We start from the raw sequence: 17,517 nt of genomic DNA on the forward strand, positions 1-17,517 counted from the left end.
ATAATAATACTACCACAATTGAAAAGTGACACAATTGTGACTTGACACGTGGATGATTTTTTTGAAATTAAAAAAAATTAAAAAAAATTAAAAAAACCAAGAGCTAACACATGACATGTACTGTTCAAAAGCGTTTATTTAAATACAGTTAATAAAAAAGGATCAAATTGACAATAATTTGACAAAAATGAAAATCTAATTAAACATAAAAAAAATAAGGACTAAATTAAATAATAAAAACAAAAATAGAGATCATATATATATATATATTTAAATTTAAGCCTAAAAATAATAATACAATATTCATATTCATAGTTCAATTTACGAAAATGGGAGATGGGAATGAATGTTACATTTCCCGGAGTGAAACTGTAATGGGGTTTGTTTTCCATGCATAACTCTTGTCGCATCTCTTCTCAACTCGCATTCTCTTCTCTCTTCCCTGTTTCAAAATTCTATTTCTCTCAATTCCCTAACTATGGCAGTTCCCGCGCAAACCAGCGAGGCTGATGCGTGGGACGCGGTCCTACGCCAAACGAAGTTGGCCGTTGAGAGCAACACCGATCCTTACGCGTGGGCCTTCGATATCAGGTCGACGCTTCACTCCTCCGCCATTGCCATCCCTTCCACCGAACTCGCTCATCGCTTGGTCTCTCACTTCTTTTGGGACAACTATTCCGCCGCCGCATGGAAGCTTCTACACACCTCCCTATCCCTCAACATCATCCCTCCCACCCTCCTCGTCGCACTTCTATCCGCCGCGTAACGCACCTCTTTCCTTTCCCTTTTATGTTTTCTCTTTTCCACTACTTCTTCTTATACGCTTACGTTCTAATTAATTTTACTATTTTTTTATCTCGAATTACTTTCTGGAACGTGCATTTTCATAGGCCTGCTTAATGTTCCATTTACATAATATGTATCCGAAGATGTAGAATCACTAAATCAAGGAATTCGTACTGTAACGTTGGTTTTGCTCCGTTCGTTATCGGAATAGTTTTTCTGCGTGCTTTGATGGTTATGATAGAGAGAAAGGGAACTATTTTTGGTTTACTAGAAAATGAGAGTTTGACGCTACTAACCAACCTCTGTTTTTTATTTTATTTTTTTTTTTTTGTGGAACATTGCACGGAATTGCAACCGCAACACTGATTTATTTTGTTTCTTCACTGGTTATTACTGCAGGGTTGTACCAAGCAGAAAAGTCTACCCCACTGCTTACAGACTTTACATGGAACTCCTTAAGCAACTTCGAGATATGCTTGAACATGATGTCAGTTCTCCATACTATGAAAAGTGAGGTCCAACTCCAACTGAACTAGCTTGATAAGAATTGTTTGTGTTAGCTTCTGAATATGTTTAGCATCTTGGATATTCTATTACTATGTCGGTTTGAATGTGAGCTTATCATTGCTCCTGTTCAATTCAAACTGAATAAATCCTGTCTGATACAACTAAAGCCAAATCTAGCCAGCCAGTGTTATTGGGTTTTCGTGTGTATTTGGTTGTGTTTTTCTTTGATTTGATGTGAAAATTTGAGAATATGTGTGATACAGACGTCAATGCAAACCACACTGCTCATATCGTGGTAAATCTATTATTGTAGAAATTTGCGTTGGTAGGAGGTTGGTGTGTGTATGTTAATGTCTAATGGTGATCTTATTGGCTAAAGACTCACCTTAGTAGCCTAACTTACAAAAGACCACTATAATAGCTAAAACGTAATTTTTAAAAATTTGTAGTTCGAATATTGTTGAAAGGTTTTTGAATAGCATGCTAATGTGCTAAAAATATTTAAAATTTCATGCAAAGGAATTGGGATGTATGATTGAAAATTTCCCTTGATAATGATGAATCATGTTTAGAAAATAGAGATAACTGGGCAAAAGTATCTGCTATCTAGTTTGGTATTTGAAGTTTTAACATATTATTTACACTTAATGACTATGTTAGGTCCTGACCATTATTTCAATCCACAAAGTAAAATTCTTCTTTGTTGTCAATAATTTTTTATTTATGGTGCTAGAGAAAACTACTTGGGAAAAAAAAAAAACAGAAGTGAATCTCCTTAGCTTTTTGTGGTGTACTTGAAAGTCTTACTATTAGGCTTTATGCTGTCAACCTGAAGATACTTGTTTTAACATATCTGTCCCTCAAAGGCTCAAACGATTGATCACAGAAATTGGGATGATATTTTAGAGCTTGATATATATTTGAAGGATATGTATGTGAAAAGAAAGAAAAGTTGCATCTAGTGCATTGCTCGCAGAAGCAGATTTGACCTCTCTTCAAATTTCAATGTTATCTCCTAAGGCCACATTTCATCATATGCAAGTAGATAATTATATTATCTTTTAGATAAAGGAAACATAAATCTGCTTAAGTAGTTTTTTGTGTGTTTTTCTCTTTCTCTTTTCAGGGTATGGGAAGGTTCGTTGTTTATTTCTGAATACTAATAATGACATTTCAAACCAATGGTTCTTTAGGATTATGAAATCAATTGATGATGTTCTTCAGCTTTCTCAAGTATACAGTCAAAAGTTGTGGGAGCCTGGAGTTGTTCTAGTTGAATTTGTCTTTTCAATCGTATGGCAGTTACTTGAAGCATCATTACATGATGAAGGGTTACTAGATCACACTACAGAGAATAAGCCTATATGGCTATGCAGGTCACATGACATGGATATTGATGAACATGACAGCTTAGGTGAAAAGAAAACTGAGGATGTTGAGGGGTTTCAGAAGAAAAATACAGCAATGGCTATAGAGATTATCGCAGAATTTTTGCAACACAAAATGACTTCAAGGATCCTTTCCTTAGTTCATTGGAACATGTAAGAACTTAATTATGATATGCATTGCATTAGGTAAACCAGCTAAATACTCATTTGAGTGAATCTCAATTAAGGCTTTAGAACCTTTTATTGAAGGGAAGTTATCTCTGTAGGCCATCATATTGGAAATCTTTCGTTCACCAAACACAGCTGCTTGTGTCAAACTCTCCAACTTTAAGGAATTTAGGAAATAATAACGCAGAGACCCTTATGAGTTTGTCGCAAAATATCCATGCGGTTATTTCTCATGAGTTCAAAATAAAATCTAAGGTGAGGACTAAAGAAGTCATATGTGCTGGTTCGCCCATGTCTTTTGCTGCGCAGTCTTATGGGGATAGTTGGTCTTCACTCTGGCTTCCTATTGATCTTATTCTGGAAGATGCTTTGGATGGAGGACAAGTGGCAGCATCTAGTGCTATTGAGATTATTACAGGTATTATTTTTTTTAAGTGAAAATGTTGGGAATAATAACTATACAAGGAAGAAAAGGAACTCGTTGAAAGAGTCTAATTAACTGCTTTGGGTTCATAGTTATTATGGTTCCTTTTCTTCTGTCCCTACGCGCAGATATTTTGAGTCTTTCCAGGTTCGTCTTTTTGGTTTCCTTCAGAAATTAATATGGTTCATATAATTTCAAGGACCACATTGTGGTTTTACCCAACAGAATTAAAATAAATCTTACTACACCTTCTGATTCAAGTCAAAGAGAGAGGAGAAACTGGAAAATGTTATACGCCCCAGCCTATGAAACATTGACACCTTCTATCTTCATCTTGTTGGAAAGTTGTCTTAATTGTGCCCTATTTTGGGCCTTAATTGAAACCTCGAGGAGTGTGTTTAGCCTCAAATTACCTAGAAATATGACTTATGTAGAACTTATAAAACTTTGACAATCCTCACATTACAAGCTAATTTTATCTGTTTGGGTTAGGCTCTAAGCCCAAATTCTAAGACATGCCAGAATCATGCCAAAATACACCACAAGTGACAGTCTCTCTTTTTGGCAGACAGAAAGGATTAGAAAGCAGCCAGAAAAGGATCTATAGAAATTGCAAAATGCTGGGTGAGGAAGTGGATATTACAATAAAATCTGCCTTGTAACAATTAGAACTGCTGCTATACTATAAAAAAAAGTTGTTAAAAGATGATGGGAAAGGAAACGTGAATAGTGATCTTAAGTTTTTCCATGAGAGGATTGTGACATGGAAAAAAAATCCAAATGGCATCTTTTGGGTGGGAGTTGAACTGAATACTTGATTTAAATGACAAATTTCTTGTATTTTTATTTCCAAATCAGTGTCATATTATTTATTTAATCTTGTAACTGCAGGTTTGGTGAAGACTTTACACGTAGTTAATGGCACTATGTGGCACAGAACATTTTTGGGGCTATGGGTTGCAGCACTGCGTTTGGTTCAAAGGGTTGGAACTGTTCCAACAAAAAGGGTATGGTGCCGATGATACTCCCGGAAATATTGCTTGATAAATTTCTTCCTGTGTATGATCATTAAAAGCGAAAGACCGTACTGCATGTCATTTCCATTTTACTTTTTCTGTGTTGGCACATGGCTCCTTTGCGTTTAATTGATTCATTGGTCCTTCATAAAAGATCTAGAGACACTGAAAATTTGCATGCAATTGTACTTTACATAATATTCACAACAACAAATCTAATATTATATTATTCACCCTGTTATTTTAGGAGAGAGATTCAAAAGAAGGTCCTATACCTCGTCTTAATACCTGCATGTGTATGCTACTGAGCATTACAACCCTCGTGGTAACTTATATTATTGAAGAAGAGGAAGGTCAATTGATTGAAGAAGCTGAACATAGCCCTACAACAAGCAAAGGAACAGAAAAACCAGCTCTGGGAAAGTGTCGTGGGGAACTAATTACCAGTTTACAGCTATTGGGTGATTATGAGTCCTTACTCACTCCACCTCAGCCTGTTCTTGTGGAAGCCAATCAAGCTGCTGCCAAAGCTATTTTGTTCTTATCAGGAAATCCTGTTGGTAGTGGATACATGGAATATACAAATGGCTTGCCGATAAAATATTGTGAGTAATTTCTTTTATTGTGGTAATGGGGAATCTGTAAAGATTTCTTTTTGGCGGTAGACTTTGTACTTCTAACTGATATGTATCCTTCTATGATTTTGTTGCTTCCCCAAACAAGAAAACACGGGTCTCCCTGTGAACATACAGTCAACATTGCTTATCAATTTAATTTTTTCTCCCTCACTCTATCTCACACATATAACAATTATAGTTGTCCATAGTTTTATTGGTGGCGCTGGCACCTTTACCTGTGATATTTAATCACATTTTGGTAATCTGGTCATCTGGCAGTGCTCTTTTTGCCTCTGTAATTTTCTTTTTCGTATAACGCTATTTCATAAAAGTCTGTTCATATTTTGTTCTGGATCCCTTATTTTTTATGCCTTTGGTGTATAGGTGACGCTGTTTTTCTTGTATGTTTTTCCATGCAGCTGGCAACTTACGGCATCTAATTGTTGAGGCATGTATTGCCAAGAACCTACTTGATGCATCAGCTTATCTATGGCCTGGCTATGTGAGTGCATGCAGCAATCAAATTCCTTGTAGCATTTCTAATCATGTCCCTGGCTGGTCTGCTTTGATGGAGGGGTCACAGCTAACTCCTGAATTGGTTAATGTCTTAGTTGCAACTCCAGCTTCCAGGTAAGCTGCATCATTCATAGTTCATATGTTCTGTGTCCCTTTCAATCCCCTCTTAAATTTGGTTTCAGAACGGAAAAATTTGAGGAAGTGGTTGACTTATGTAAATTAGATGGAGGGGTTTTTCTAGAATTTTAATCTTTCCAAAATGCTGCTTTGGCAACTTTTTTTTAGTCTCCTGGTGGTGGTTTAGGGGTAGAAATATTGTTCGTACTTTGAATTGTTGACGTTGTGTTCATTCATTCGATCAGAAAATTCATGAAAAGTCTTGGCTCTTATCATTCATGCTACTGACGTGGAGTACTGTTCATACTTCAGTAGTGGGTGCATTTTATGCTTTAATGTAATTTAAATATGTTGATATTATTGTAATGCGTGAAGGAATCTTCAAAACTTTAATATATTAAAATATTGACGTCGTATGCAAATCGCATAATATACAACAGATATGGAATAACGGAAACAACATATATATGCTATACAGTATTAAGGGTTGCTATAGAATACATTTCTTTAGTATAGGCTTTATTGCTCCCATAGCTCCTCGATAAAGGGATTTATTGATCTGGAAAAAACATCGAGATTCTTGTCTTTTAGATCAAATATAGATTTATAATTCAAAGACACTAAATACGCAATACACATTTACGGAGTCTTCGTGTGTAAGTGAAAGTGGTGGCTATCTGATCAAGGATAGTATTGCATAATAGCTCCTCTACATTACAGCATGTCGTGCATCCTTCTTTTCATGAAGCCAATATTAGATGCCCTCTTTTGAAAATTTAAAGGCAACTGAATTTCATGGATTTTGATGTAAGCTTAGCAGAGATTGAGAAAATATATGAAATTGCAATCAAGGGTTCAGATGAAGACAAAATATCTGCTGCTACCATTCTGTGTGGGGCATCTCTGGTACGTGGGTGGAATGTACAGGTACTGTTTTTAGCATTCCAATTTGACCAGACTTCCACTTTTTTCTTAGTTTTTAGCTTGTTTGGTGTGTCTTCTGTCCCTTTAATTTTTTCAGTTATTTGTTCATCATTATCTTTGTTTGCAGGAGCTTACCCTTCTTTTTATCACAAAATTGCTTTCGCCTATAGATCCTCCTAATTACTCTGGGGCTGACAGCCATTTGACCAGCCAAGCTGCCTTTTTAAATGTTTTACTTGTGGGAATCTCATCTGTAGACTCTGTTCATATATTCTCCCTACATGGTTTGGTATGCTCTGTTTTTTATCCTTGTAGTTTAACAGACGTTTAATTGCCAACTAACCTTTTTTATTTTAAGTGAAATTTTTATCAAGTCTTTTTGTAGTATAGGAAGGCTCTATCATAAATTAAGTTCAGTTTTCATAAAAGCTAAAGGAGGATGGAAGGCTATAGAGAACTAGTATATGTTGCATGTACAGTCTTCGTTCATATGCTGTGTTTTGCCATTTACTACAGGTTCCATTACTTGCGGCAGGACTAATGCTAATAACTGAGGTTTTTGGATCACGTGTTCCAGAAGCCTCGGGGACTCTTGCAACTGGAGAAAAACTCACTCATTGGGAGGTATTTTCTAATGCATTTACTCTTTTGCTGAGGTTTTGGCGGTTTGATCGTCTACCTGTTGAACAAGTGAGAAGCAATGCAACAGCTCCACCATTTGGATCACTACTTAGTCCTGAATGCCTTTTATTAGTTCGAAACAGTAAATTGGCATCGCTTGGAAGAACAACAAAGGATCAGAAAATGCTCAAAAGATGGTCAAACATTTTAAGCTTTCCTGCAGACCCTGTATTTATGGATTTCTTCCCAAAATTAAACTTTTGGTACCGGAAACATCAAGAAGGCATTGCTTCTACCCGCCCTGGTCTTGTGCCTGGAGGGCCTGTTCATTGGATTGTCGATGCCCTACTAAGCATGATGTTTTCGAAGGTAAGTAATGGAGCCGAACCTTCGACACCTACGACTTCAGGAAACAACAGTTCATCTGGACTTGCATTGGATGATGCTTTAAAAGTGCCTGCCTGGGATATCCTCGAAGCTATTCCCTTTGTTCTGGATGCTTCGTTGACATCCTGCGGTTATGGGAAACTCTCTACCCGTGACCTTGCTACAGGTATGCCTTCTTCTCTATCTGTGTCCATAATTTTTAACTTGAACTTAGAAGGTATCATATATATTGAGTCAGGACAAGATTATAACGAGGACTTAGGCTACATAATCTAAGAATGTCACACCCTGGAGATTATGTCTAAACTTAATAAGTCCTAAAATAACTTAAATAAGCAAAAGAAATAAATAAATAACCGAACACAATCCTAAAGCTTCAATTTGATTTGAGAGCCAACCACCTTTTTTGAAAAAACAACCATTTGATAAACTATTATATATATATATATATATATATATATATGATAATAATAAATATAAATGAAATTTTAAAATAAAATAATATATTATATAAGGTTATCGAAGAATTATATAAAATATATAGAACATCAACCTATCCTTATCAGTCTGTTTTCGAAAAATTAAATAACCATCTTACTTTATTATTCCTTAAAGTATTACCCTTTCTAGAAAATAATCATAAAATATGTTTACTTATTCGATTTTTATGAGAAACAATGTATTTAGAGACAATTATATTAGAAAACGTTAACAAGAAGAAAATTTTACTGTCATTTATGATAGTGAGAGTGAGTTTTATTCTCACTTGTTCATAAATTGTATCTTTATTCCAAGGAATTTTTTTAATTTTCTTCCCCTGAATATGAGAAATGTTAAAGCATTTCTTGTATCAAACCTTCACCTAATTTCTTTCTTTTGTACAGATATAGAAAATGTGTTTTTTCATTAGAAACTTGAAACAAATATCCAAGCTTGTTGAATACAATTTAAGGTAGATTAATTTTTACAATTGAGTAAATAAATAAGTAGCTTTACCTTAAGAAAATGATTTTAAAAATCTACACATGATGGCACCAGCTAGCTCTTTGAAGTGCAGCCACCACTTGAAAATGCTCAATTCGGCATTGGGCAATATGAAAATTACATACTATTGTGCTAATATTGTTTAATATATCTTATGATGGTAATAAGGATGATATAATAATAATAATAATAATAATAATAATAATAATAATAATCATAATAATAATAATGGTATTATGATAATATATAGTGGAGACAGCGGCACAAGTGGAGGAGGTGAGAGTAGTAATGAAGGTAACAAAACTGATTGTGTTCTGATAGTCACATAAACAATAAAAATGACGCATGCAATGGTGATGGTGATGGTGATTAGCACATGAGATCAAGACTGTAACATCGATGTGTATGGATATAAAATAAAGTCTATAAATTATTCATAAACTAAAAATATTATAATTTCTTCCTAAATGTTTGTAGATATAGACAAAAATTTAATTTATTCATGAATAATAAATATTTTAGATTTTAAAATTTAGAAAGACATTTTGTTATGTGTAATTCAAAATTCAGAAATACATGGTAAATTATATAATTTAGAATTATGTGTTATATAATTCAGAATTTAAAATATATGTTAAATTATATTAAAATATATAATTTAAACTATATTTTTAATTTTGGAAAAAAAAAATTGAATGATTAAAATATATTTTGATTAATCTGAAATACTTATATTTTTTTAATGAAAAAGTATATTTTAAATTATATAATCTTGTCATTCGAAGAGGTATTATTATAAAATATATTTTTAAATTACAGCATCCGAAATAATTATTTTGGATAATTAGTTAGAAAATCTGACTAAATGACAAGTTGGTCTGTCCTAACATCCATGGCATGGAGAAACCATGGAGGTGGATGAAGAAAGATCCCTTTTAAGGATTTTGCATATCTTAAAGTAGCGGATGCTTCTTTAAGGTAGTGGAAAAAAATCTTATCGAACTTGAATACCATATTCGAGAAATTTGCACCGGATTGTATTGCAATGCTGATTTTTGAGACTTTTATTTTGTTTACTATGTAATTTGATTTTCACACGTTTTTTTCTCAGGTCTCAAAGATCTAGCCGATTTCCTTCCGGCTTCTTTGGTTACTATTGCAAGCTATTTTTCAGCTGAAGTTACAAGGGGCGTATGGAAGCCAGCTTTAATGAATGGAACTGACTGGCCCAGCCCTGCCTCAAATTTATCCCATGTTCAACAAGAAATAAAGAACATCTTAGCAGATTTCAATGTCCCAAGCCTTGATATAGGTAAAGTTCTCTATGATTTGTTTAGATCGAGTTGCAAGTATAAAAAAAAATTGAAAAGTGAGATTTTTTCAGGTGGGAGGAAGAAAGTAAAAATTGTATGAAAATTTGTAGTTGATATGATTGATGTGATAGAATAAATTTTTAAAATATAAGTTAAAGGTAAAATAAATTTTAAATTAAAATATATTATCAAATCATACTAAATAAAAGAAATATGTTTAAAATAATAGTATATTAAAATAAATTATATAATAAAGTTCAAAATTTTAAATTAATTAATTTTGTTTTGATCATTAATTTAATATTTTTATTTCCGATATTATTTTATTACAATATGAAAGCATATATATTCAGTAAAATATTAAATTATTTTATTTTATTTATTATTTTAATTTTTTATTATGTATTGTTATAGTATAAAAACATTTATTAATAAACATTATTATTTTAATTAATCATTTAAATTCTTTTTTATTATAGTGTAAAAACTTATACAAATAAATATTAATGATATGACTATTAAAACAACAATAATATATTAAAGTTAAATAATAATAAAGCATTTATACACATGATTTCTAGATAATCATATATGTATATATTTTCTTTGCAAATAGACTCTGAATAGTGTCAAAAGTTAAAATTAAAAATTTACCTCGTTTTTTCACACTTTTTTATGAATTGATTTTCACACTTTCGTCTCTTTTCAGTCTGTATAAATAGTATTTGAATAGATCCAAACACAATGTTAATCTCCACTCTATATTTTTATTCTTTTGAGTTTTCTTTAAAACATCAAGGAGAAGAATTCGAACAGGTGGTCTTAAGGAACAAAAGTAAAAAGTAACTAATGTAAGAAAACATTTATCATATTACTTATTTGCAGCAGGAAATCCTGACATTATCTCAAAGATGCATATTCTTTCAAGAGCACAGGAGGAGTTATATTTATTTATTTATCAACTGACTGAATGGTTGACCAATGAATATCCACCTGTAACCTTTACCTGCATTTAGTATTCTTTGTGGAAAAAAAAAATGTCCATTATATTGACAGTATTTTTTTTTAATTCGCTGTAGATGGAAAGTCTCCACCCACACTTCCTTTGCCTTTGGCAGCTTTTGTAAGCCTGACGATAACATACAAACTTGACAAGGCCACTGAACGATTCCTTGCCCTGATTGCCCCTACTGTGACTGACCTTGCTTCTGCTTGCCCCTGGCCCTCCTTGCCCATTGTGACGTCTTTGTGGGTCCAGAAGGTGAAGCGTTGGAGTAACTACTTTGTGCTCTCTGCTTCCAGCACTGTTTTCCACCACAACAGGGATGCTGTAGTTCAACTACTTAAAAGTTGTTTCACATCCACCCTTGGCCTTGGCTCTGTCTGCATTTATAATAATGGCGGTGTCAGTGCCCTCCTTGGTCATGGCTTAGTTCCTCAAATATCCGATGGGATCTCTCCAGTTGCTCCAGGAATTCTTTACCTAAGAGTGTATCGGTCTATTGGAGATATCGCGTTATTGATTGAAGAAATTGTGCCTATTCTAATGCTTTCGGTTAGAGACATAGCGAGTGATTTGCCCAAGGGGGTTATATGGAAATCAAAGAAAACCCATTTTGGGATCAAATATGGCCAAGTATCTCTGGCCAGATCCTTGGCACGTGTGGAACATGCCGCTCTACTCGGGGCTTCATTGATTTGGATATCAGGTGGACCAAAGTTGGTTCAATATTTGATAAGTGAGACTCTGCCTTCCTGGTTTTTATCAGCTTCCATGTTGGAGCAGGGTGGTGGAGAATCTGGAGTTATGGTTCCCATGGTCAAAGGTTATGCACTGGCATTTTTTGTCTTTCTTAGCATAGCATTTGCCTGGGGTATTGACAAGTCGCATGCACCCAAAAGACTGGCGAAGGTTATTGGATTGCACATGGAATTTCTTGAGAGTGCCCTGAACAGGACTACATCAATGCATTGTGATTGTGCTACTTGGGAGGCCTATGTTTCATGGTTTGTGAGCTTGATGGTGAGCCGAGCTCCGTCGTGGATTGGGGAAGTTGATGAGGATTTGCTGAAGAGACTGAGCAGGGGACTAAGTCGTATGGATCAACACGAGTTGGCTCTTCGCCTGTTGGAAATTGGAGGGATACGTGTGATGGGTGCAGCAGCTGAAATGATAATTCAATTTAAACGTATCTGAACTGGTAAATACTATACTCATTCATTCTTTGATTCCTTAGATAAGGGCTTTTTCTTCAGTATAAACGGTATTTATTGATATACTATTTATTTATTCTTCAGATAGAAATTGGGTAAAAGTTACTTCCACCAAATAAACTAAAAAATTTGTCAAACTATTCAGTAGCCACACTACAAAGATTTGACACATTGGTTTTATATCTATCCAATAGAAAAATGAAAACAGATCTTCTTTGCAATGATTTCGGCCAAGTGGCTTTTGCACTATTGCATAGTTACTTTTGCTATTCTGGTAAAAGTGGCTTTAATATCAGTTGTGGCATGAACCGTTTTTTTCTTCAAGCTGTCCCTACGTTATTTTTCTTAGAGTGCAGTTCTTTTTTTCGTGGATGATATATGTAACAAAACCTGTACATGCGAATGTCGTTAGCACCAAAAGCATGCAACTTCATTATAATCCACTATTTATCTGTCTTCGATCTTATGTAATGTAATTCTCATACAGTAAATTTCTTCAATCATTGCAAGCAACCCTGAAGCTGATGGCAATCTATCTATTAAGGATGAAATACATTTCTGCAAGAAATTCATTTCGAATATGCTGGATTGATCCATAGTAGTTTTTACCATATTATAAAGTTTTATAAAATAAAACATTAAATGATGAGAGCAAAATTCTGAAGTGACTGTCTTTAGTTAGTTTTATTCTGAAAATATATACACGCTAAAAAGTAATTAGGCTGCTAGCTTCGTGAAGTCACAAGGAAGGGTATTGTATGTATATTTTTCTTGTATATAAAAAAAATACTGTTTTACATTAGAGCCTTAACCAACCAGTTTGGATATTGAATCTAACGATTCAAAAATAAATAACTACTAGTTATTTGTTTAAAAATAAAGACAATAAAAAATCACTTCCATGAACCTACTTTTTACACAGTTTTGGAAAATTAATTTAATCATTTTTGGAACAAATGATGTAACAAATAAGGCACATCATATTGTCACACTATTCTACCAACCCCACAACAATTAATATATTGATGCAAATTAGTAGAGAGATCAATTTTGAAATATATAAAAAAAAGACGAAATTAATGAAATTGAAACAAATAAGTTTAACTAATTATATTTAATATTTTCTTTTACAAAAACATTCTGCGAAATTTTCTGGGAGAAAATAATTATGCATAACGGAGAAGATCTGAAGATTACTATTATATTGTTAGAACTTTTAAAATTTTAATTATTTAAGAGACGTTTCGTAAATGATTTTCAGGTAATTATTCTCATTATTTTAAGATTTTATATTTTGATTCGAATAAGATTTCAATCGTTAAAAATATATTTAATTAAAATTAATCCATTTTTTTTATTTTAGCAGAGGAAGACATTCCACAGTGGCAAAAGGCAATCACATGTTGAACTTGCAATAAAAAAATAAAGAATATAAATTTTAGGCTATTATTCTGACGAGATGCGTGGTGTGCACACTTTGTGGGATAACCTATGCCAAAGTGGCATTGTAACAACATTCAGTGTAATGTTCTGCTTAAATCCTTGCGAATAATGCCAGAATATTGAATTGGACAAATATTGTATCTCTCCAAAAGCAAGAACAGAAGTCACAGATAACAGTACTGCTACAAACGGATGAAAATTTTTGTCAAGGAGGTAAATTGGAAGAATTTGATAATTAAATTTTAATATTTTCTCTTATAACTTGAGGTAATATTTTTAAACTGATTTTAGAACATAAAAAAATAAAAAAAAATGAAAAACTAGAAAATCACATAAAAGACGTCATCTCATTGCAAAATTGAAACAGCACGAGAGGAAACACGAAAATGAAGGATCCACCAATAATCATTCGTTGTTATAACCCAGCTATTATACACTGGCATTTTTAGCTGTTTTCTCTTTCGGGATCATCATTGTTGTTGAACAAGGGGAAATAAAGGTGCCATCAGTTTCAACTTGACTACACTATAAACTTGTTCAATGTATTGACCACATATTTATAATTCTTTGAGAAGATCAAGCTTCGTCAGGATTTATACAAATTAGTTATAGGTTTATTCTAAAACTGATCCAAAAACTCAACAGAGATTTCTCTCAATTTCTTCACCCTAAGTTCTCACTTCATTAGCATTGTATTTTTGTAAGAGTTGTACAGAAAAAAAAATGATAACTTTGACTTACTTAAACAAGAAATGATTTTGAATAAAAGTTCCCATCTTCTTTAAATAATTACCCTTATATAATTTACAAGCAGTGTGGGTGTAACACTTTGAACACCAAACTGATGTGAAAAATGACATACCTAGAATTCTCCAGTGAGGATACAAGCCAGCAAAACATGTCGATTCCTAAATTTAAGGTACCGTACTATATGTATGCAGCATTTTTCTTGCATATAGAAAGATAATGTTTTCGATTAGAGTCTCAACCAACCGGTTTGGATATTGATTAACAATTCTAAAGTAAATACTCCTTTATTCATCAAAAAATAAAGACAATGTGAAATCAATACCATGAAACTACTTTTTACACAGTTTTCAAGCATACATTGCTCAGTATGCGTTCTCACCAACTCATTATTACCTCAATCTACAAACCTATAACTGAATGACAAAATTTTCAAAGTTCGAGGGAATGTAGTCCTTTTAAATGGTATAATTACTCGCCTCAAACAAAACACAGCTATGAGACTTCATTTTATATTTCATCTCAGGGACAATTTCACCACTGCTTGAGAAAAAACCTGGAAATGGAAGTGTTGTGTCAACTAAGCGGAACCATGACATCCCTTGTGGAGGCAGAGGTAAAACTGTAGTTTCTGGTTGATCAGCTGCATTGAAAGCAATAAATAGATCCCCAGATATATCAGAAGATACAGAGCTATCTGGGAACTTTGCTGCTTCAGTCTTCAAATTCATGGCCAGGAACTTGCATGATGGATCTTCCCATCTTGGTGGAGCCCCATCACTTCCATACCATTCTATGTTTTCTTCTTTTAAGAAGCTCCTTCTCTGAAGAACATCACTTCTCCTCTTTCTCAGTGAACTCATAAAGAAAATGAATTGTGAGATTTGTTTACCAAACCCTGTTGTCACAGCACTCCAAGTGATGGGCTTTATATCATCATGTGCAAGAGAAGCAGCAGAGGAGTGGGCACATTCATCTCCCATGTTCAGAACAGGTACTCCTAATGACACAAACAAGACAAAGAGGAAATTACGGATTTGTTTGAGCCGTGTTTCAAGGACACTGGTGTTGTTTGTGGCTCCTTCTTCCCCACAATTCCAACTTAATTCATCATCACTGTTGAAGCTAACCAAGTCTACAAGAGAAAATCCCAAATTCTTGGCAATGTAGTTAAAAGAGAATGCTGGGCCTCGTCCGCCAGAAAACATGTCTCCACTCCCACAAAGTCTTGTTGCAAGGTCGCTAAGAAGACTTTCACCCCTTAAAAAGTTCCTCACATCATTACAAAATCTTGCATTCATTTCGGCCCATCTCATCCAATGAGGAAAGTGAATCTCATTGGCTACCATGGCATGAGGATCCCAACAATCTGCAATGATTTTGGTCTTGGAGAGTACTGGATCAAAAGCAATTGCTTCAACTAATGGTGGTCTGGACAAGCACTCCCCATGAAATCCCCTCAGCAGGTGTGAAGCATTTATGAAAGAGAAGCCATCAATGTGAAACTCAGTCACCCAATGCCGCAGACTATCCAGAATCAAATTGTGCACTATAGGATAGTTACAGTTCAAAGCACTATGTATCTTCAAATCACCAACTCCATTTGGTAAATAGTAGGATGAGTCATCGATTCCCTGTAGAGCACCAACCTCAGCAGTGTTGGAGAAAACTACTTCCATAAGAACTTCTATCCCATTGGCATGCATAATTTTAACCATCTCTTTCATAGAGGCCATAGTAGATTCAGGATCACCAGATGGTCCATAAATGTGCATCAGGGAGAAAAAATGGCAGGGAAAATATGGTCCTTTTTTTCCATCAAATGTGAAAACCGGCTCCAGCAGAACAGCATTCACACCTAGATCTTTAAAATGCTGAACCTTCTCAGCCAAACCAGTAAAGGTTCCAGCTGAACCACTTGGGAGTTGGCTTGACTCATGCTGTGTAAAGCGTTTGACATTCAACCTGTAAACCACTAGTTCCTCCATGGCCAAATCTGGGTGAAAGTCACCACCCCAGTCAAAACCAGGTTCCTTTCTCAACCATCCCAGATTCTGCACTAGTCCAAGACCACCAGGACAAGAATTAGCGACAATCTTAGCATACGGGTCCAAAACAACGTGCTCAACAGAACTATCACCTCTGTTCTGCTTATGAACACCCCCTCTGAAGCGAAAACCATAGCTCACAAAACTCTTGACACTCTCAAACGAGACATGCCACATGTCACCTGACCTATTCACATAGGGATCCAAATCAACCTCCAAAGCAGGCTTCTCCACACCCTTCTCATCATACAAGCACAAAACCACACTCTCAGCATGTCTCGAGAAAATAGCAAAATTCACAGAGCCATCAGGAGAATAAGAGAGCCCCAAAGGACCCGGGTAACCCGGAAGCAACCCAATCGGCACGCAAAAATTCGTTCTCCTGTGGCTTCTAATCTCCAACCCTGCATCCAAAGACGACATCAAGAAAAATGACAAGTACAAAGGAACGTATTTGGCATCGAATTCCAACTCAACTCCAAACTTGCCAACAGATGTTTGCACCAAAGGACTAACATTCATCCGCTTTGCCGCAATCTCACTCAAACCAGTCGAATCCATATCCACAAAACAAGATGAATCACCTCGATACACACCCCAACACAACACCAATGTTTCACTTTCACCATAATGATTCGCATCCAACGAAGAAATCTCAATGTAAACAAAATACCTATCTTTTTTCTTTGTGACATAAACTTTCACCAAACCTCCACCAGTTTCCGTCCTAAACAAATAAGCCAACGCCCCTTTCAGGTCTTCGGGCCGGGCCAAGGTTCCGACTTGCTGCTCCGTCTCATCAATGGACAATCGTGAAGTGGCACATAATTTCGAAGATGGGTTTCGGAAAAAGGGGGGAAAGAGGTTTTCCGATCCAAGTTGGTGGTGCTTCCTTTGGATCAAGGGTCTGTAAAAACAAAAACTTTTGGCTTGGAATTTGTGTTGATTGAAAGGAATCAGTGAGAATGAGAAGAGTGATACAACACTTGCCATAGTTGAATCTGAGGAAGGAAATTCAGTTGTTGTTAATTAGAGCATTGCATGAGGTTTGACTGAGAGAGATTACAGTGAGGTTGTTATGCATGTGTGAGTGAAGATATATGTTAGCTCACTCATTTTCGTAGAATATGTGACTTACTAAATTTAGTGGAGTTTTCCTTTCTGACTTTTTTTTTTCTTTTATTTAATTAACCATTGTTTAACCAGTGAGGAATATGAATGGAAAAAGATTACAATATTAGAAATAATCGATATAAAATTTTAAAGTAGATATATTTGAAAAGCAATGGGATTCACC

General features: G+C 34.7%; 2 protein-coding genes across 7 annotated transcripts; one reads left to right on the plus strand and one right to left on the minus strand.

The window, feature by feature from the left end:
• The first annotated feature begins 361 nt into the window (after nucleotides 1-361).
• Nucleotides 362-13,616, plus strand: LOC114178925 (mediator of RNA polymerase II transcription subunit 33B-like). Of its 6 annotated transcripts, none has more exons than XM_085672344.1 (13): nucleotides 375-762; nucleotides 1,186-1,296; nucleotides 2,420-2,834; nucleotides 2,948-3,267; nucleotides 4,165-4,280; nucleotides 4,537-4,894; nucleotides 5,326-5,536; nucleotides 6,352-6,466; nucleotides 6,591-6,752; nucleotides 6,980-7,637; nucleotides 9,567-9,767; nucleotides 10,848-11,969; nucleotides 13,346-13,616. In XM_085672344.1, exons 1-12 carry the CDS (start codon nucleotides 510-512, stop codon nucleotides 11,963-11,965), a joined length of 4,038 nt encoding a protein of 1,345 aa, XP_085528470.1. In that variant the 5' UTR covers nucleotides 375-509; the 3' UTR covers nucleotides 11,966-11,969; nucleotides 13,346-13,616. The 6 variants fall into 6 exon arrangements, with proteins under 6 accessions (XP_085528476.1, XP_085528470.1, XP_085528471.1 ...); XM_085672345.1 differs by having other exon boundaries at nucleotides 13,349-13,616; XM_085672341.1 differs by lacking the exon at nucleotides 13,346-13,616 and adding an exon at nucleotides 12,470-12,696.
• Nucleotides 13,617-14,433: 817 nt separating this feature from the next.
• On the minus strand, nucleotides 14,434-17,351 carry DBE1 (debranching enzyme 1). The gene has a single exon (XM_028083317.2). It carries the CDS (start codon nucleotides 17,211-17,213, stop codon nucleotides 14,631-14,633), a length of 2,583 nt encoding a protein of 860 aa, XP_027939118.2. The 5' UTR covers nucleotides 17,214-17,351; the 3' UTR covers nucleotides 14,434-14,630.
• Between the last annotated feature and the right edge of the window lie 166 nt (nucleotides 17,352-17,517).

This window comes from Vigna unguiculata, chromosome 1 (genome assembly GCF_037176805.1).
Source record: "Vigna unguiculata cultivar grain cowpea cultivar isolate G323 ecotype 2 chromosome 1, ASM3717680v1, whole genome shotgun sequence".
NCBI classification, from domain to species: Eukaryota; Viridiplantae; Streptophyta; class Magnoliopsida; order Fabales; family Fabaceae; genus Vigna; species Vigna unguiculata.

Bases quoted from the DNA above. Each gene is read 5' to 3' on its own strand.
- LOC114178925 (XM_085672344.1), top strand. From the start codon at position 510: ATGCGTGGGACGCGGTCCTACGCCAAACGAAGTTGGCCGTTGAGAGCA. The intron at 4,281-4,536 runs GTATGGTGCCGA...CTGTTATTTTAG, and splicing joins GAACTGTTCCAACAAAAAGG to GAGAGAGATTCAAAAGAAGG. The intron at 6,753-6,979 runs GTATGCTCTGTT...CATTTACTACAG, and splicing joins TATTCTCCCTACATGGTTTG to GTTCCATTACTTGCGGCAGG.
- DBE1 (XM_028083317.2), bottom strand. From the start codon at position 17,213: ATGGCAAGTGTTGTATCACTCTTCTCATTCTCACTGATTCCTTTCAAT.